Raw genomic sequence first — 22,309 nt, 5'->3', positions numbered from 1 at the left:
AACAACTAAAAGCAACCCTTAAGCTTTATTAGAAATCGCCTTGTACACTCTATTACAAGTTCTGCTTAATCAGCTTTACACAGTCTGTTACACCCTAACAACTGCTACTGAAAGATTCCTAAACTACCCGCTTGTGTCTCTCTTCAGTCGAATATTTCAGCCACTGCTTCAGCACGACCCATAACACTTCCAAGAGCTTCTCTCTCTTTCTATAAGATCAGCCTATGTGTCTCTATGTCTATACAGATGACCCCATATCTATCTTATAGTTATTCTCCATGTTCCTGAAACCCTATGATATGCCTTTGTGCGTATATACAAGGAAGAGAAGAGATAGGAAGAGTGCTGAGAAGAAAGATGAGGATCAGAAAGAGGATGAGCTGGCATCAGCTGTGGGGAGTGGCGGTTAGAGTTGTTTTACATCAAATGTTACTGGGCCTTAGTATATATAACAGGACCCAGAGTTAATAGAGGATTATGGAAGTTTTGGCTTAGGCCTACTTTGCTTAAGAATTGTATTGGCTTGATTCTCGATTTGAGATCAAGAGAGGGTGGTTGGGCGGTTAGAGAATAAAATACTTCTATTATCTATCAAATTGGTGCGGCTTTGAGCGCTCTGGAGAAAACAATCGCGACGACGAGATGAAGAAGGCGTTACGCAATCAGAGCGACGACGATCCAGTGACGCTCGAATCGCTGGCCAAGACGTTGCGCGATCACACCGCGGCGCAATTTGAGACTAACAGTGAGTTTCGAGCTGCGATTCGTTCGTCAGAGGAGAAGACGATGTCGAAGATCGAAGATCTGGAGAAGAAACCGATCGATCGATACGATGACTTGCAGGCGAAGATGGATTCCAATTTCGAGAGATTGTGTGAGTTGATCGCGAAGAAGGATTCGAAAACGGTGGAAGTTACAGATCTGAGTCCTCCACCGTACCGTCATCCCAACTATCAGGTAAACAATCTGATCTCGGAACCTGGCCGTAGCTCTAGCATGGAGGAAGGTCATGAGAGGAATACAGGGAACGATAGTAGAGACAGTTTGCTAAAACGTGTGGCTTTGCCTTCGTTCTCTGGTGATGATGCGTATGGCTGGTTTGCGTTAGCTGAGAGATATTTTAGAATTGGAGGTTATGATGAACGGAAGAAGTTGGAGATTGTATCTGTGAGTCTTGCAGGTGATGTGTTGAGTTGGTTTAATAGTGAAGTTCAGAGAAGCAACTTCACGAGCTGGCAGGATTTCAAAGGCAGAGTGATAGCAAGGTTCAGCAGAGAGAAGCTGCGTGATCCGAGCCAACCATTCTTTGCGGTGAAACAAACTGGGAAGATTGCTCAGTACATTCATAAGTTTGAAGATCTTTCTACTCAGGTCAGCGGGTTGACTGATACACAGCGAGAAGGGATCTTCATGAATGGTTTAACTCCGGAGATGCGGGAAGTGGTGAATATGTGCAAGCCTGTAGATCTTCCGGATATGATTGCTACCGCTTATCAGATGGAGGACAGCGCGGTTTATAAAATGGTTTGTCGTGAGAGATCTTCGGAATCAAAACAACATTGGCGACAACCTTTTGTTAAACCGGCGACAACAGCGACACCGGTTGATAAGAACAGTGGGATTAAGGCGCAACGACCTCAGTTGAAGTTAACAGAGAGTCAGATTGCAGAGAAGAAGAGGTTGGGACTCTGTTTTACTTGTGATGATAAGTGGTCACGTCAACATTGGTGTCCAAACCGCTCCTTACAAGTGCTCACGGTCATTAATGGAATTGAAATGGAGATAGTGGATCAATCGTTGGTGGAGTTGGAAGATGAATCAGAGCATTCAGAGTCGACGTTGATGGAATTGTCCTTAAATTCTTATTTAGGTAATTCCTCACCTACGACTACAAAGGTTCGCGGAACGATTAACAAGAATAGAGTGGTGGTGATGGTAGACAGTGGAGCCACTCACAATTTTATATCTCCAGCAACAATGGCTCAGTGCAAGCTCACAGCGACGAATGATGCGAATTGGGAAGTGTTGTTAGGGACCGGTTTATCAGTACATAGCTCGGGGATTTGTCAAGACGTGCAGGTGTTCTTACCAACGATGTCATTTCAGGCGGACTTTGTGGTTTTGGACCTTGGCAACGTGGATGTTATTTTGGGGGTGCAGTGGCTACGTACTTTGGGAGTTTGTACGGTAGATTGGGAGAGGAATGAGTGGTCTTTCTGTCATCAGGGAAGGCAAGTGAAATTGACAGGAGACCCATCTTTACATGCTCCTAACGTGTCTCTCAAGACATTGTTACCAGAGTTACTCATTCAAAACGGAGGTTGTGATATCGAGTTTAAGAATGTGGAGAAGAATAAGGGAGCTGAAGAAGTAATCCCACCTGAAATGGCGGAGATGTTGTTGACGTATGATGCGGTTTTTCAAAAACCAACTGGTTTACCTCCAGTTCGTGGTAATGAGCATGCTATTGTATTAAAGGAAGGTACGAAGTCGATCAGTGTGAGACCGTATCGATACCCGCATGCTCATAAGGAAGTGATGGAGAAATTGGTAAAGGAGATGTTGGAAAAGGGTTAATCAGGCCGAGCCACAGCCCTTTCTCTAGTCCGGTTTTACTGGTGAAGAAAAAGGATAATTCACATCGTTTTTGTGTGGATTATAGGGCTCTGAACAAAGCTACGATACAGGACAAGTACCCTATTCCAATCATAGATCAGTTATTGGATGAACTTCATGGCGCAACTATCTTTACGAAGCTTGATTTGAGGTCCGGGTATCATCATATACGAATGCGGGAGGAAGATATTGCCAAAACAGCGTTCAGAACTCATGACAGTCATTTTGAGTTCTTGGTCATGCCGTTTGGACTCACCAATGCCCCGGCAACTTTCCAGGCACTGATGAATGATGTGTTTCGACCATTCCTGCGGAAATTTGTCCTTGTGTTCTTCGATGATATCTTGATTTACAGCAGGAATATGGAGGAGCATATTGAGCATGTCAGCAGAGTGTTGGAGGAGTTTGAGAAACATAAGCTCTTTGCTAATAGAAAAAAATGTTCTTTTGCTCAAGATAGCGTCGAATACTTGGGTCATGTGATCAGTAAAGATGGAGTTTCGACAGATGAGAAGAAGATAGCAGCAGTTAAGAATTGGCCAATACCAAGGTCAGTGAAACAGTTGCGAGGTTTTTTAGGGTTGACAGGGTATTACAGACGGTTTGTGATATATTATGGGTGTCTTGCTAAACCGCTGACCGAGTTGTTGAAGAAGGATCAGTTTGAGTGGGGTATTTTACCGCAACAAGCGTTTGAGAAGTTGAAAACTGCAATGATCACAGCACCCGTGCTGGCTCTTCCGGATTTCACTCAACTATTCATCGTGGAGTCAGATGCTTCTGGTTTTGGGTTAGGTGCCGTTTTGATGCAAAATAATCATCCTATAGCTTTCTTCAGTCATGGGTTGACGGCGAGGGAGCAACAGAAACCAATTTACGAGAGAGAACTGATGGCAATAGTGATGGCCATACAGAAATGGCGTCATTATTTGTTGGGAAGGCGTTTTGTGGTACGTACTGATCAGCAAAGTCTGAAGTATTTGTTGGAACAGAGGGAAATCACATTGGACTATCAGCGTTGGCTAACAAGGATTTTGGGATACGAGTTTGACATTGAATACAAAGTGGGCAGTGAAAACAAAGTGGCGGATGGATTGTCTAGGATTGATCATTCAGTGGAGGGTGAAGCAGGGTTATTGTTGCTAGCAATGACTGTTCCGGTGACGCTACAGTTACAGGATTTATATCGAGAAATTGAGGAGAATGAAGAGATTCAGGCGATCAGTAATAAGTTGCAGACTGGTCAGACGGTTAAGCATGGATTCTCTTTGGTCAATGGGAGGCTTTTTTACAAACAAAAACTGGTGATTCCCACTTCCTCAGTGCAGATTCCATTGATCCTGCAGGAATGTCATGACACGGTGATGGGAGGTCTTGCGGGAGTGTTGAGAACATTACAAAGAGTAAAGGCGTTGTTTTATTGGCCTAAGATGAGAAAGAGGATCCAGGAGTACGTGGCGGCTTGTGCTGTGTGTCAAACTCACAAGTATTCTACGCTATCACCAGCAGGGCTGTTACAACCAATCGAGTTACCGGTTCGCATTTGGGAAGACATCGCAATGGATTTTGTAGAAGGATTACCGGTTTCGCAAGGGGTGAATGTGATCTTGGTTGTGGTGGATAGGTTGAGTAAGTATGGCCATTTCATAACCTTGAAACATCCTTTTACAGCAGTGGATGTTGCACAGAAGTTTGTGAAAGAAGTGGTGAGATTACATGGGTTTCCGAAATCAATTATCTCGGACAGGGACAAGATTTTTTTGAGCAAGTTTTGGAAGGAGTGTTTTCGTTTGTCCGGCACGAGACTGCGTTTCAGCACGGCTTTCCATCCCCAAACAGATGGTCAGACAGAGGTGTTGAACCGGTGTGTTGAGACGTATCTTCGTTGTTTCGCTTCTACTCATCCAAAGAATTGGTCACAGTATCTCGCTTGGGCAGAGTTGTGGTACAATACATCGTATCACACAGCGCTGAAGTGTACACCGTTCAAGTTGGTATATGGCCGTGATCCCCCTACGTTGTTGGCTTATGAGGATGGAGCTACACAAAAGTTTTAGTTGGATGCGATGTTAAAGGAGCGTGAGTTGGTGATGTCTTCGATCAAACAAAATCTGTTGCGTGCTCAAGCGATTATGAAGAGTAATGCGGATAAACACAGGAGAGATTTGGAGTTTCAGGTGGGGGAGAAAGTTTATCTGAAGCTCCGACCGTATAGGCAACAGTCAGTGAGTCGCAGATTATTTCAGAAGCTGGCAGCGAGATATTATGGACCTTTCTGGTGCTTGCGAGAATAGGCAAGGTTGCATATCGTTTGGAGTTGCCGGAGAATTCAAAAATTCACCCGGTGTTCCATATTTCTCAGCTAAAACCAGTGGTGGGAGCTTCTGTGGATGTGACTCCGTTACCTCCTACGCTTTCAGGTTCAGATGATTTACTGATTGAACCTGGTGAAGTTCTAGATAGGAGATACGATGAGAATGGATATTTGGAGGTGTTAGTGAAGTGGAAGCATCTTCCGGATCATGAGTCTTCATGGTTGAGAGTGGGTGAACTTAAACAGCAGTTTTCTTCATTTTCACTTGAGGACAAGCTGAAGCTTTGCGAGGGGGGTATTGATATGCCTTTGTGCGTATATACAAGGAAGAGAAGAGATAGGAAGAGTGCTGAGAAGAAAGATGAGGATCAGAAAGAGGATGAGCTGGCATCAGCTGTGGGGAGTGGCGGTTAGAGTTGTTTTACATCAAATGTTACTGGGCCTTAGTATATATAAGAGGACCCAGAGTTAATAGAGGATTATGGAAGTTTTGGCTTAGGCCTACTTTGCTTAAGAATTGTATTGGCTTGATTCTCGATTTGAGATCAAGAGAGTGTGGTTGGGCGGTTAGAGAATAAAATACTTCTATTCTCTATCACCCTAATCTCCAAGTCAACATGTATGGACATCTTCCATAACAATAAGTGCAGACTTTCCTTTTCTTGGAATGCACTTATTCTTCTTTTTTAAGTCATAAACTTGCTCCTCAAATTTATTCCTCTTTCCATATCTCCAAGATACTCTCTTGCTCTCCAAGTCTACACGACTCTAGCTCAGCACCTTGACTCCACATGGTCTTTACCACTCACCACGACGTCTACTTCAGCAACTACGTCAGCGACTACTTCAGGGCAGACATCTTACATCTTCAATCTCCCCCTTTTAGCTTTGTGTGCCGATCAAGCACAACACTCTTCTGGTTCAGCAACCACATTGCAACCACGTTCCCTACCTGGAAACTTCCACACCAAATGTGATTTTCTCCCCCACCAGATGTGCACCACACTATTCTCCCCCTACTTGATTGCATACTAAGCTAAAACACAGAAGCTTAGATGTCAAGCCTTACAGACCCAGCCGCTTGCTTCTTCATGTATAATCATGACACAGCCCCTGTTGCAGCGGAATAACAAGTACTGCATCACGATCTGATGCACCTGTCAAGCTACCTCTCGACCCACTTCTATTGAGGACCTGGCTACCTTCATGTGTCGTCTCCTTGACCATGAGCCCCTCCTCATCCACACCGAGTGCACTCTACACTCGTTGCTACTGTCTTGGAGTGCTTTCATTATCACACCCCTGAAGATCATCTCGCACCACTTTCTGATGCACTTCGATCTCCTTCCCCTTTGTGTCACATATAACTCCGTGTCCTGACTCCACGCTTGATGCTTCTTGATCTTCCTGAAGATCACTCCTAACAGAGCTGTATCCATCTTCTGATGTCTCATCCTTGATCTCATCAAGTAAGCCACTCTTGGCTAAGGACACCTCTTCAACCCTCTTGGGCTTAGTGAACGTCTTGTTCACCTTCTTGGCCATGTTTCTGCTCTTCTCACGAGCAAAACACTCCACCTTCTTGTGTCCAACCTTCCCACAGAACCAACAGCACATCTGATGCTGCTTCTTGCTTGGCCCGACATAGTTGTTGATGCACCGATCAGTCTCCTTCCTTGTACCAGCTGCACAACCATGCTTCAGAACCTCCTGTCTGACCTTCATGTTGTTGCACTGATGTACTACTTTCGGCTTGTTACTCACAGCTACGCGTTGTAGAACTTCATGTCTTACTCTCTGTCGTACGTCCCGACGCACTTCCTGACAGGCTCCTTTGGCTCCACTTTTTGATGTGCTCCCATGCACGAAATGTGATAGCCCCTTCTATTGTACTCACTTAGTACTCTCAGCTCCTCGATATTCTAGTCCCCAATTCGCCTTGGCTGGTTGACCCATTGAGAGTATCTTATCCAACTCTTTGGATCCACTGTTGAGCATCCTAGTCTATTTGCGATTCTCAGCCAAATCACGTTCCAGCCTCATTGCTCTCTCACGTTCATCAATAGCAACCTCCCTCAGTTTGCTAACCTTCTTCTTGAGAGACTCATAATTCTCATTTACAACAGCAAGTTCTTCAGCAAGATCTTCATACTGCTCACGACTCTGCACCAGATCGTGTTGCAACCTCAGATTCTCATTCTTGAGATTCAACCACTTGTTGAGCATCACGTGATAATCCTCAGAGTCTGTACAAACATCTGAATCCGAGGATTCACTAGATTTCTCCTTGCGTGCACCAAATGCAACCATATTCTTCATCACCTTTCCATCTTCTTCAGACTCTGAATCATCAGACGAGTGCAATGGAACTCATTTTTCCTTCTTTGAGTTTGGACATTCACGCCGTGTGTGTCGAACACCTCTGCACTCAGAACACTTAAGTTCTCTTTGCTGTGCTACAGAACAGTCAACCCTTATATGACCAATGCCTCCACACTCATAGCACTTGAGACTTTCTCTCCTTCTGCCATTGTCATGATCACCTCCCTGGCGACCATACTGATTCCTCCAACCAGAAGAATTCATCTTACCAAAATTCCTGAACAGCATACCAATGTCATCTTCAATCTTCTGAAACTTATCAGAATCTTTGTCCTCTACAAGCGCCACACTCCTTGGCGCACTGCTTGATGTAGAGACTGAACTATTGTTTGTCTCCATCTCTTGTGCCTTCAGCATACCCACAAGTTTGTCAAACTTGAGCTCATCCGTGTTTGTAGTCATCTGCAAGACCGCCTTGTGAGCTCCAAACTTCGTTGGAAGACAACATAGTAACTCCTTTACCAGCTTCTTCTCCTTGTACTTCTTCCCAAGTACAAATGCTTCATGCGCCATACCACTGAGTTTGGCATTAAAACTCGCCACAGAATCATTATCAGACCACCTGAGATTCTCAAACTGCAACCCAAGATGATCTAGACGTGTCCTTTTGACACTCTCATCTCCTTCAAATGAATTCAGCAGGATCTCCCACGTCTTTTTAGTCGAAGTACTCCCCTGAATCAGCTGAAACTGCTCTGCTTCAACAGCTCCAAAAATCATCGACAACGCCTTTGCTTTAAATTTTGATGCATTGCGTTCTGCCTCTGACCAATCCTCTTTTGGTTTAGGCTTATTCTCACCTCCTGTGACTATGGTAGGCTCCTCCCAACCAATCTCCACAGCTGTCCACGCATCTTCATTGATTTCTCGAATCATGTGCTTCATGCGAGCCTTCCAATGACCATACTGGTCCGCATTCAACACGATCGCCTTCTGCACAGAAATAATCTTGTCCATCTTCACCTTCAGGATAACACAGATAACTTAGGTATCCCGCTCTGATACCACTTGTAAGTGCAAGATGCAAACACAATAAGGTAATGCAGAAAGTAAAACAAGAGACAAATAACTACAAGCAACCCTTAAGCTTTATTAGAAATCGCCTTGTACACTCTATTACAAGTTCTGCTTAATCAGCTTTACACAGTCTGTTAAATCCTAACAACTGCTACTGAAAGATTCCTAAGCTACCCGCTTGTGTCTCTCTTCCGTCGAGTACTTCAGCCACTGCTTCAGCACGACCCAGAACACTTCCAAGAGCTTCTCTCTCTTTCTATAAGATCAGCCTCTGTGTCTCTATGTCTATACAGTCGACTCCATATCTATCTTATATTTATTCTCCATGTTCCCGAAACCCTACTCTCCAAGGCAACATGTATGGACATCTTCCATAACAATAAGTGCAACTTTCCTTTTCTTGGAATGCACTTATTCTTCTTTCTTTAAGTTATAAATTTGCTCCTCAAGTTTATTCCTCTTTTCATATCTCCAAGATACTCTCTTGCTCTCCAAGTCTACACGACTCCAGCTCAGCACCTTGATTCCACATGGTCTTCACCACTCACTACGACGTCTGCTTCAGCAACTACGTCAACGACTACTTCAGGGCAGACATCTTACATCTTCAGAGTGAGGTGAGTTGAGTTGCAGAGAATGTATAAACATACACTTTCCTAAAAGTTGGGTTGTGGTGGACACTCATCGTCGTCAAAGAAGTGCTCTCGTTAAGTAAAGTTAAATGCAGACAGTTTTAACTGGAAAGTGTAGGTCCTTCCAACTAAATCCTTGAGGCATTCTGAGAGGGATCTCTCATCTGAGTCTTTAACACATGGGTTCTGTCTGCAGATTACATTCTAACAAGCAATGTCATATTTGGTAAAGAGCCTAATAGATGCGAAATTGTATTGTTTGGGAATGTTACCATTAGCTGTGCAACCTCTGCAGCTGTGACATTTGTCATCTTGGTGACAAACCCATTGAAATCCACATACACAACACATTCAGAGACATCAGAGATAGACATTTGCATACGGAACCTGCATAAGTCACATAATATGAGTGATTAGATATGGTTGGTTAAAGGGTATGAGGGATGCTCTGTTTAGTGTGGATAACCTAAAAACATGAGATTTAGCACCACCTGTTCGTACAGTCATTGTCCACTTCCGCAGAGTAGAGAAACTTGCATGCATGTGGTTGCATTTCATCAGAATCAGTAACTTAAATATATTAGAAGTACAAAAAATGGATGAGATGAGCTAAGGGTGCACATGTGGCTCCGAGGTCAGGACATATGCATTACGCTCCCGGTTAATGCTATCTGCCATCTCAACAAAAGTGGTCTTCTCTGTGATCTTTTTATAAACGGGCCGTCGAGGCTTTGAAGTTCTGATTACTCCCTGTGACCTCGAAGAGACTGAGCTCATAAACCGCACCTTCTTTACTGATTTGTTGAAAGATGTTCAACCGATGTCTGCTTATATATCCCTGGATGAGGGTTGACTGAGACACAATAAAAAAATCATCAATTACAAATATGAAGTTTTACATTCGGTGCAAAAATATCAGAGTTTTACTTAAGTAAAATAACTTTCTCATCCACCAAGAACATATCAACACCCATGATATCACCACTTTTGTTGACATTTCGTGCTTCTGGAAACTGATATCACTCAAATTACCCTAACGAATGATTTATAATCTCTCAAATAAGAGGTTGAATTGTAGTACTTAGGGATCGAATTCAGAGGGAGATAGGGAACACAATAGATCTAATAGTTATATGATTAAGCTAGGCTAATAGTTTATTAATGCAATAAATATTGTAAATTGCAGGGGCGAACAAGGTAGTTGTTCTTATGACACTGAGAGTTGTTTGCTGGAAGGATGGTTGCTAGATTTAGGGTTTAGGCACATGAATTATACTCCCTCTGTTCCTAAATATAAGATGTTTAGATAGAAACATACATATTAAGAAAACTACTTTTTGTCTATAAAGTATGATTAAAACTATAAATGAATTGGGTACACAGTTTTTAATACAGTAAAAGTTACCTAGGAAAATGAAAACATCTTATATATTAGAACATCAAAATTTTGTAAAACATCGAACAGAGGGAGTAATAGATAAGATGCTAGGCGAGCTGATACGCTAGGACTCAACCGCTCACTTTATAACACTATCGGTCGAGTGTTGATGTTGATTGATGGTTGTGGCTAGTTGATTACCACTAAGGATGGTCAATCAGCTATCATGTATTTCTAACAAACCTAACTCAATCATAATATTATTAGACAAAGATCTACTCTCGCAGTATCCTATGTCCTAAGTTCACGATCTAGTTAATTACTCTAGAATCATGCATTAAGAATACTTCTAATCACTGGTATCAATTCTCTAACAATCCTATTTTGGGGCTAATTTATCACAACCATATAGAACCCTAAACCTAACAGGTGGATCTACTCAAACATGATAATTATCACAAAAATCATAGATGAATAGATAAAAAATTGCAATAGATATTAAAACCAAAACCAATGGAGTTCCAATAGGACTCTCAAGGAGTTCCTCTCGTCTCTCTATGAATAATAGAAAGCATAGCCATCAACAATGGCTTAGAAAATACATAAATAGGGGTTTAGGTCATCTAAGAGTATTCTGGTAATTTGTGGATGCTTCTGGGCTTCAGTCGGTCATAAAATATTCTCGGCCGTATTATGGCATCACTGTCGATCGACACAAAGGGTGCACCGTCGATCAACAGTTCTTCATCTCCTCGACAGCTTCCTCTCGCGAGGCAGACTGACCACTCTTCAGTAAAACATGCATAACTTCTGGTATAGGATGTTAATTGACCTCAAACCGGTGGCCTTGGAAAGATAACTCAAAGCTATATCTTGTGTCAAACGATAGGCTCAATATAATGGTGGGAAAGTCTCTATCCATAGCTAGATATCTGACGCGTCTGTGCAATTCTGCACTCAAAAGGCTCCAAAAGATACCATAATCACCACATTCCTCTAAATTGTCCCTGAACCTGTAAATACTCTAAATAGACTCTATATCATATTAAATATATATTAAAACACTTATAAGCCATGGCTAAAAGTGGATAAAATCCATGGCCTATCAATTCAATTCCCTCAGACTTATCCTTTTGTTTGTCCTCAAGCAAAACATACATACAATCTCTCTGAAAGAGGTTTGAAAATAGGAGGGACACACAGATTAAAAACTCAGAATCATTAACTTAGAAAATCCTAATCTCAGAAGCACATTATACCATATCCTAGTCCAGCAACCAAATTTACCTAGTCAACAATTTAGCAAATCATGTCTAACAATCCCCTCTACCAACCTCATTTTTGAATAAATAAAAGTGTAGGCTTTACCTTGGGAGTATCGATCACAGGATGCAAGGATGCTCAAACAAGTATCTGGATCTGCAGGTAAATGGGAGTTCATTTCCTCTCTCTCTACTAGTTTCTCTCTGAATCAAAGTCTGCTTTTATCAAAGGATCATTGACCAAGAATCAAGCTTTAATGGTTTTAGCTACCAAATCCTTTTCACTTCTTTTTGACCTATATCCTAGGATTCTTTGTGAATCAAGCCATAATGGTTGTAGTCACCAAGTCCTGTTCGAATCATTTACCTATAGAATTCTTATAAATCAAGCCTTAATGGTTGTAGCCACCAAGTCATGTTCGAATTCTTTTCCTAAATTATCATCTATAATTATATATATATATATATATATATATATATTTGGTCTAATCTAAATTTTGAAATAGAGAGAGAGAGAGGGTGACATATCTACACAAGGCTTTTACCTTCCAGACTTGTTTGAAGAATCTGATCCCATGTATACCAAGCCCCAAGACAAGCAAGTTGAGTTCAGTTAGGTTGGAGGTCAGCTTTGGTTCCTTCAAACATTCTCAGCAAGTGTACCATAGTTGACATGTTGATCCAATTTAGTATCTTTAGTGCTATCTGCAACTAGTAAGTCTAGAATGGTGTGGTTAGATAACAAGCAAAATCAATAAGTTCATTGTCCCTTTCTTGACTCAATAAAATCTTATTTTTGAAAACATTTTAATAAGACTCATGAATAAACCAATATCAGTAAACCTCCCTCCAGACTTAGACTACACTGTCCCCAGTATAAATTGATTAAATTCAGTCAGAGTTATGTTGATAACATAAACATAAGTACACAATTTAACAACTAAGAACGATAACCTGCTCGATGATGTCAGTGTCGATCGACACACTGAAGTGACAATTAATCGTTGTTACTGAAGCGTTGTCGATCGATATCAAGCTGGTCTCATTGGTTGATGTGCTGAAGAATCATCTACTCGGATTTGCCATTGATGTGAGTATCGATCAACACAGTTAAGTGGCGATCGATACTTGTGATGCTTAGTTGATCGATGCTAGCTAGTCAAAGTCGATTCTTATGCAAACTCGTCTTCCTCGGATCTTTTGTTTTTACCTAACATAAAAAAACACTAAAAGTCAGTAATAGATAACTAATAAAACCAATTCAAAATTTTTTATTTTTTTTTATGAATAGTGACTTTGATACAGTACCCTGCTACAGTATCTCAACTACAGTAACTTCTAATTTTCTGCTAAAGTGTCAGTCAAAGTTTCTGCTACAGTGTCGCTTGATTTTCTTGCTACATGCCATTCGATTTTCTTGCTACAGTGCTGTTCGATGTTCTTGCTACAGTGTCGTTCGGCGCTGCTACAGCGTCGTCGTTACTATTCATTTTTTTAACCTAAAGTGAATAAAATTACCAAATAAAGGGTTGTCTCCTACTCAGCGCTTTATTATAGTCATTTAGCTTGACTTCTGGAGATCTGATTCAGCCCGGATGAGAATGATAACTCGCTCCAAACAAGTCTCGGAAGCTTTATCATTATTTTGTGAAAGCCTCCTCCATAGACTCTTCTCGTTTGTCTATTATCTCAGCCGTAAGGATTGCTCGAAGCTTTGCAAATGGCTTTGAGAGGCATCTGCTGTGCACTCTGGATTTCCTGACACCATCTGATAAGTGAGGAATCAATGATAACTGAGGTCCTTGATCCTTTTTCTCTTCTTCCAATTCCTCCTCTTCTTTCCCTCAAACTTGTCTGATCGCGTGGTGTTAAATCCATCAAAAATATTTTCACACACATCAAACTCCTTCTGCTTTGATACGCGTCCACTGTCGATCGATGATGAAGTAGTAGTGTCGATCGATGGTGAAGTGGTAGTGTCGATCGATCCCGACTTATTGATATCGTTTGATACTGATTTTGTGGGGCCTGTATCGACTTCACTTCTAAATATCAATCCTCTCTGAGAAGCTTCTGCATTTAGAGGATCATCAAGTACCTCAATGTAAGAACTGAACTTCATACTTCTATTAGGTGGAATAGGAGATTCAGCTTCAAATACATCGCATGGAACCATAATCCTCACAGGATCATGTATCCTCTTCACTCTTTTGCGAATCCTAACAGCTTCTTATGTGCAGATAGGTGGTCTTAGATGTTCGGGGACAACAAGGTGTGAGGTCTCAGATTTGTGCACTCACTCCTCAATCGGTCCTATTTCAATCATGTATCCTGGCAGTTCTTCCAACGATGGGTGTCGATCGATGATCTCGAGTGGGTGTCGATCGATGATCTCGAGTGGGTGTCGATCGATGATGGAGTGTGGGTGTAGATCGATGCTATCTGCTGAGTGTCGATCGATGATATAGGGTGGGAGTTGATCGATGATGTGGGGTTGTTTTTGATCGATCTCATCAGGTTGTTGTCGATCGATGCTAGCCTTTGGTGAAGTTTCCAGATCTCCTCTCGAAGTATGCTGATCGTCATCAAGCTTCTTCTTTGAATTTTGTATCCATATCTTAAAGCCATTCCTCCAGCTCCAAGAAGTCTCCCATAGTGACTTCCCTACTCGAATCCAAATCTCCAAGCTTTTCTCCATCCTTTAACTCCAAGAATTCTTCTAGCTCCAAGAAATCTTCCATGGTGATCTCTTATTCTACATCTGGGGCAGGATAACAACTTGATACATCGGTACTCTTTTGTGCCGAGTCTGCGATGTCCTGAGGAAAACTTGATCTTTCAAGGATTTCAAGTGGTATCTATCGATGACAAAAGTCTGTGTCGGTCGTTGCTGAGGTGTTGTGGTCGGTTGATACACTAAAATTGTGTCTTTACTGCTGCAAGCTAATAGTGTAGATGTAATATTTGAGATTCATTTCCAGAGGACCAATTTACACTTTATTTCTATAGGATCAATATCAAGCAAGTAACAAGATTAATTAAAGATTTCAGATGATTAAAAGAGCTAGGTTCAGGGTGATTCATTGGAATACTTAGAACATGAGCTACACAACTATTCAGGAAGGCAATAAGAGCCAATCTAGAACTTGAACAACAAGAATAGATAAACCCACTGTCGTGGTGTCTACCAATTTATCAAGCAATCCTAATGCCTAAACTGTCGTTTGGATCAGAGAATGATGACAAGCATTAAGTTCAGATTCAATTGGTTCACGATTTGCCTTAGCATCAGCTTTCGTTGGCTAAGGACAAATCGCCTATCTATGCTTTTTCTAGCAACCTAAAACACTTTTGATGATTAGATTAAACCTATATATCAGATGCTAAATTGCCAGTTTAACATAAGCAGTAAGCATAACAATAGATAGAGATATCAAAGAATAACAATCCTATTTGTGTCTAGCTCATTGATCCATGATCCCTAACACCCTAAACCTAACAAGCGACTACTCAGACATGAACAGAGAAATCACAGAGATAACAGATGAAGAAAACATGTGTAGATAAAACAAAAATAAGGTTCATGAGGATCTTCTCTAAATCGAGAGAGATAGAATTCTCCCTTTACAAAGTATCAAATCACAAATCTCCAAAAGCTCCAATCTGGTTTCTTCTCCAAAAACTAACGTAGAATGTCTAAAAGAATAAGAAAAGATATATTTGCAGGTCTCTGGCGGCCAAGGAGAAAAAGGAGGAAGCCCTAGGTAAAATCCCGAAATACTTGAAAACTTCCTTAAAAATCTTTGCCGCTGGAACAGACACTCGGGGTGTTCTGCGCGATCGGGAACAACCATCAAGACTGTTCTGCGTGAAAATCACCAAATTGCACTCTTTTCTGCCTCTTGTGTTCCAGCCATCGCCCATCCAATACAACTCCAGACCTGTAATGACTCGTAAAGGACTAGGAAGACTCAATAAAGACTTGAAAGCTAATTGAAAAGCATATATACAAGATGTCTAAAACACCACATATCATCGATCGATGTTGCGGTGTTGGTGTCGATCAATGTTGAGGTAGTGGTGGTGATCGATGCTGAACTCGGATCACTAGTCTCAGCTTCTTCTGCTCTGCTCAGCTCTTCAGATCTGTGTTGTTTATCACCCTCTACAATAATGTAGTGGAGCAACTGTCTCGGAATCTGATCTTCCCTCTTTGTATGTAAACTTTCAACAAGCATGTCCTACTTATCATTCTTCTCCTTTTCTCGAGTTGCTTCAGCATCATCAAGAATTTTGTAAAGGAAGGCTCTTTCAATGTCCTTCCAGCTGGTTAGAGATCATGGATGTAGTTGACTGAACCAGCTGAATGCATCCCCATAGATAAATAGGGGAAGATCTTGCAGAGCATGTGCTATTCAGACACTTCATTCTGCTCACTCCTTGACACGAGATCCTCAAGCTCTTCGATGTGGTTTTTGGGATCTTGGTGAAGAAGACCCTCGAAGGGGTCTTGACTTACCCAATCATACCATGCTCGGCTCAGGTCAAAGTCATTCATCTCAGCAGCAACAATCACATCAGAAATCACATCACCCTGAGCATTAATCAATTGTCATGCGTTGTTGCGAGTGCGACCTTCTTCGTCTCTTAACATCTCATTCTCGTCAACTTTAAGTATGAGCACTTCGATCATCTCTGTCACCCCGCAGGTGGTGTTGTATATCACCGGATGAACAGTGCCCAGATGAACAGTAACCTTATGTTTATCACTATTAGTAGTAGAATGAAGTTAGTTTTTCTGTAGTCCGATTTAAAAATACTCATGTACCAAATATAGTTGTTAAATTTAATATTTAATATAATTTTAAGATTAGAAAACTATGAACGTAAGTTTTGGAATTTCTACAACTACGAAAAACTGTTATAGTTAAAAGCCTGATTTTTCAAAATCTGAAAGATTTAGTAATTTTTATTTTTTTAGCACTATAAAACATTTTTTTGATTAACTTGGAGATATTTCAAATTTATGGAGAGATCAGACTAATCTTAAAGAGTGGTGTCCCATGAATAATGTGATTTAGTTCGCGCATCAAGTGGATTAAAACATATTTGCTTCCCTAACTCTTTCTCTTTCCCTTTCTCTTACCATTCGGCCACAAAATCCCAGACAACACTTCAAAACATGGATTGGTGAACTAGCGAAATGATACACTGTTAAAATAAATTACAGTTTTTTCTTTAAATTTTTGGATCACAGTGGTTATAGCCTATCAGTTTCATTGTTGAGCAGAGAAGTCAACCGCCACAAAGGTGATGAATAGTGTTGGTTTTGCTACGTAGATTTACGTTATGCCACTAATTAAGAACACTTCGCATTAAATGGAACAATAACATCAATAAAATGAAAAAGAAAGATTGTGAAACTACAAAAAGTTATAAATCATTGTATTCCGTTCGTTTAGTCGTACCAATGAAAACTAGAGTATGTTATCTAGACTGTATAAATGTCAAGCAGGATATGATCAAAGAAAACGAATACGACGGAAACACAACAAATAACCAAAAAAGAGAAGAAAATAGTTGATAAAGATGGAGGTGGAGAAAGAGAGAAGGCATGTGGAGATCACATGGTATTACTCTGCGCATTACTCTGCCCACCTCAAACTCCTAATACATTGGTCCTGTAAATCATACACATTTACCCATCTCTGGCTCCGCCATTTTTATCACCTAATCATTTGCCAATTTGCATCATATTTCAAATTTTTAGATTTTAATAGTCGTTTGGTTAATAAAAATACATTTCTTATTGTTAACGTCAGTTTTTTTTTTTTTTTACATTTAGACGAAGGAAAATAACACAAATCACATTCAAAATATTTTTTTTCCGGATAGTACGGAATGGGAAACAGTGATAGAAACTAATATTTTCTGTATCAAAAACTTTAGAATTTGTCGTTCAAACGAACATACATCACCACTATGAAACTAAACTGAGATTAATCATCTATATATTATTATAAGAGAATTACCCATTAAAAATACCCTTAAATTTTCTAACTTATTTACACTTTCATGTCCTTGAGAATTAAATTAAACTACCTATTTTAGTACTTGTTTTTTCCAGTTAAACTAATGATTTTTTCTTAATTAAATTTAAACTTAACGTCATTAAATAAACCTACATATTTTAATGCTTGTCTTTTTCAGTTAAATTAATGAGTTTTCTTTAATCAAATTTAAACTTAATGACATTAAATGAACCTAAAAATACATTATATTTAACGTAGCTTATTACGGACGAGTACGGCCCAATAATGAACTTGAATTTATTTTTACGAAAACGTAAATCACTTGACGTATGTAATATTTAAAATATATTAACTACAATATAACAAATGCATATAACCTTCCTATACTTTAGTTTGAAATGATCATGCTCAAATTTTATATAGTCAACTTACATTATGCATCGATCGATGTACAATATTCAAACCACCTATAGTTTTTGTTTTACTTATAGGATGTATCAACCAACCAATCATCCTATTGATTTTCTAAGCTTTATAAAAAACAAATCAATAAATACAAACTCAAAATCCAATATCTTTTATTAATCAAAACATGATATTTCTAATGTCATATCTTTAATGTACCTATTAAATATAGAAACTGTAACCATAATTACACTAATTATAAGAATATATATGATTACAACCAATTGATATATTACTTCGGTAATTGATTTGCTTGCAGAAGAGAAAACAATAAATTTAAAATTTGTAAGAATATAAAGATATAGAGATTCCAACCAACTGCCTATATTTGCATATGATTTTCGCATAATAAGCTTCAAATTGAACATTGAAAAAGATAGAGAGATTTTTTTAATCTTTTACCGACATAGAACGTAAACAAAATGAAGAGTTAAATTTAATTTTTTTTGTTACACTTCCCGGAAAAAAAAACGGTTACAATATGGGCTTTCATAATATGGCCTTTTAACATATTAATGTTATGGACATTTAATAATTATCTTGACGAAAAACAGAGACTATAAATAATTTATTATTAATAAAATTATGAAATTATTTAGAATTTGATGAATAATTCATCACCCTTTTTTATATGTTAAATTTTTCGTAGAAGTTTAAAAATCATTGTATTTTCTTTAAACATGTATAGTTAATTTATAATCTTTTATGCCATACTAAGTCATAATATAATATTTTTTCATATTTTACATTAATAACTATTGTTTTTATATATCGTCTACAATTCTCTAATTACATCTGTTTGTTATATTTCTTTATATGATATCGAATATTCGTCATAAATAGATGGTTTAAGATACCAAAAAATTATTTACTTGGTAAATATAATACATCAAATATCATAAATACATCACTTAGTTAAATAAAAAACTAAAAACCAAAAATTCATATCCGCGCTGGCGTGCGGATCAGGGTCTAATATCGATTAAATATGAAGAACATGAGTATTCAGTTAGCCAATGAACCAAAAAAACCTATTATACGTAAGACAAAAGACTTGCTTTTTCTTTCTTTGAGTTTTGTTCTTTTTCTATTTATCTTCATTAGATGACGATTTGGCATCTTTCTCCTTAAGTAGATACTAACATATGCTGTTATCAAAGTCACCCTTAACTCTAACACCATTTAGTCTCCAGAGCTCTTGGATGAATCCATATATTTTAGTTTTAGTAGATATTAATTAAGCTAACAGTTTAGGCGGTATTTTAATACTAGTAATTAATTATATCGTGTCGGTGCGACGGTGTCTCTAGTCTCAAATCTTCACATGTCGATTATTTTTTGGTATTGATATATGATTATTCATATGCATAAGATTGACTAACCACATTTTTATGTGTACATGTGTCTGCATTTGTGTGAGAGTTGGGTGCATAGGAGAAAAATATCAAGAAGTAGCGCAATGATCGGTGAAGAAAAAGGAGATTTGGGTAAAAACATAAGTAGAAAGAGAGACCCCATAGAAAGTTGATGTAAGTGGTTTATGTTTGTCGTCAGTACTCGAAACCGGAAAGGCAAATTCTTGACTTTTACTCATCATTGTTCATGTGTCATGTGCGTAGTCATATCTACCACTCAGGCTTAAAAAAATATCTAGCATAGTACCATGGAATATAAAAATATCTACTAATGGTTTAGGCCATCTCCAATCCAACTGCAAAACACTATTTTAGTGTGAATTTTACACTAAAATCTTCTCCAACCCAACACTAAAAATCACACTATTTTAGTGTAACACTATAATTTTACACCAAATTTGGTGTGACACTATTCACCACACTAAAAACACTATTCACTCAACTAAAACACTATTCACTCTATTAAAACACTATTTACTTATTTTATTAATAAATTATATTATTAAAAACGAAAATTTAAATAAATTATATAAATATAATATTATAAAATAGCTTTTAGTGTGAAGTTTAGTGTTGTGGTTGGAGATGAATTTGTTTTTAGTGTTGAAACTACACTAAAATAGTGTGGTTTTGACACTAAAATAGTGTTATGGGTTGGAGATGCTCTTACGGTCAGAAATAGCGTTTATGTTTCACCACAAACCAATCAAGACGATCTTCAACATAAGAAATCAGCTCAAGAAACTTTTGTGTTATTACTAAGCTTAATTATTAGAAGAACCAATCTTGATTTTGTCTAGTTTACTGCTTTGGTTATCTACTTTGAAATTACTTAGTTGTTTGTTTTTGAGTGAGAAAAGTCTAGCAGGTGAAGGTAGGATATAATCTAACTCTTTACAACGTTTTTGTTTTGGTAAAACTCATTACAACGTTTTTATAGTTACAAAATAGAAAGTCTGGAATATAATTTATACCTTATAATTATGCTAATATTTTCTTCTTCTTTTTTTTTATGACAGAAGATCATGGATTAAACATAAACTAATTCATGAATGGCTTATTACATTATAGCTTAGATCTTAGTATTACATTATGAAAATAGTTTATATTTATGACAGAAAATCATGAACAAAAACATAAACTAACTTACGGTTCATATCAATACCCAAACTACCCATTTCGAAAACGACCAAACCTAATTAATGGATTATTAACTTTTACAAACCATAATTAATTAAAACTACTCTAGTTCTTGGTTATCTGTTCGAAATGAATGTTAAGGTGAGACAAAATGTAAAATTGTGTAAGTTTGTGAGCAAAGGAGAGAAAGATCACGTGGGGAGGATAAGAAATCGAATTGATGGGTTTATGGGAATGCTCTTAACACGGATCTTGCTTTTTTGACAACTCTCTCTCTCCAATATTATTTACTTATTTTTTAGCAACATATTATTATCTGTGACAAAACAAAAAGCAAGATATTATTATCATTTACTTTTAATTCGTTTACTAATTTTTTATTTTATTATAACAATTCTTAAAATATTTATAAGAGAGAAACTGTTTTGTGTTCACCTGTGGTGTATAAATATATAGAATCCTTTCCTCTCCAATCCATCTCCAAAAGGAAAGCAAATAAGCAATTACCAGTTAAACCAATTTTATCTTTTTATTTTGGAAAGAAAATGACTTCATGGAAGAAAACAATCGCAACGCCATTCAAGAAAGCGGCAACGTTCTTTAACCAACCGCAGCAAACGCCACACAACCGCCACGCAAACGCCAAGGCAAGAGAAGAACACGAGAGACGATCGGTGAAGGAGCTTCAAGGAGACGTCATGGCTTGTGGTTATGAAGATGTCCTCGTCATGTGGTCAATTCTTGACAAGTCAAACTCTTCAAACAATCTCTCTTCTTGATTGGATTTCTCACAACGAAAAATGAGAAACTCTCATTCATCTTTCAGCGTAATTTACATTACGTTGAACAGATGGAATTCGAATTTCTCTTCTTCTTCTTCTTTTTTCCTTCAATGTGTATAGCTTTGTATTAGAGCCCGCCATGTGTCTGTTCTTTCTCCTTATCTTACATTAGATTACGTGGTCGTGGCTTTTTTTCCCCTCTAAATTAGAGTTTAGTGAATTTTTATCCAATGATCAGTTCTGATTCGGATGTAATGAATCCCTGCAATGATCTAATCCAAGTCATGGTGCCCATTTTTATTTAATAAGTCTTTCTTTTAATATCATTCTTTTAATCTAAGTTGTTCATAGAAAACAGAAGGGTTTTATTTGTGGAATAGTCAAAATAAAAAAGAGATATTAGATTTATAGAAAAAAGGAAGAGAGAGATAGAAAGATTTATAGAAAAAAGGTTAGATGATGAATTAAGATTTTTTTGGTGTTATACAGCCAAATTTTCCAAAAAGAACTTTTTCTTTTGCCAAAAAAAAGAAGTCTTTCTTTTATTGTATCATACATGAAATTTTTTTTTGGATATCGGTTTACAATTCCGGTTTATTTGTATTCTCCATATTCAAAATGATGATTTTTTTAGATTTTTAATTGTTTATATAAATAATCTTGTAAAGTTTTTGATACATATTTTATTAGTTAATAGTTTAGATAACAATAATTTCAGTTTTGAGTTTATATTTGTTTAGAGTCCTATTTTTTAACTAATTTTTTTTATAAATTCGTTGATATGGACACAAAGTTAACTAAGTGATTTGCAGAGTCGTAATTGAATATGCATCTTGATGATAAAAAAGTATCAATTTACGAATTAACATAGTTG

The 22,309-nt window shown here is 38.3% G+C and overlaps 1 protein-coding gene across 1 annotated transcript; it reads left to right on the top strand.

Annotated features, from left to right (window-relative positions):
* The first annotated feature begins 21,037 nt into the window (after nucleotides 1-21,037).
* On the top strand, nucleotides 21,038-21,740 carry LOC106345175. Its single transcript, XM_013784417.3, has one exon. The coding sequence runs from the start codon at nucleotides 21,199-21,201 to the stop codon at nucleotides 21,430-21,432; it is 234 nt and encodes a 77-aa protein (XP_013639871.1). The 5' UTR covers nucleotides 21,038-21,198; the 3' UTR covers nucleotides 21,433-21,740.
* The last annotated feature ends 569 nt before the right edge of the window (nucleotides 21,741-22,309 follow it).

This window comes from Brassica napus, chromosome A5 (genome assembly GCF_020379485.1).
Source record: "Brassica napus cultivar Da-Ae chromosome A5, Da-Ae, whole genome shotgun sequence".
In the NCBI taxonomy this organism is placed as follows: domain Eukaryota; kingdom Viridiplantae; phylum Streptophyta; class Magnoliopsida; order Brassicales; family Brassicaceae; genus Brassica; species Brassica napus.
The sequence above is the reverse complement of the archived record's forward strand: the minus strand, read 5'-3'. Positions and strand labels throughout refer to the sequence as shown.

Excerpts from the sequence above, each read along its gene's own strand:
- LOC106345175 (XM_013784417.3), top strand. The coding sequence starts at position 21,199 with ATGACTTCATGGAAGAAAACAATCGCAACGCCATTCAAGAAAGCGGCA.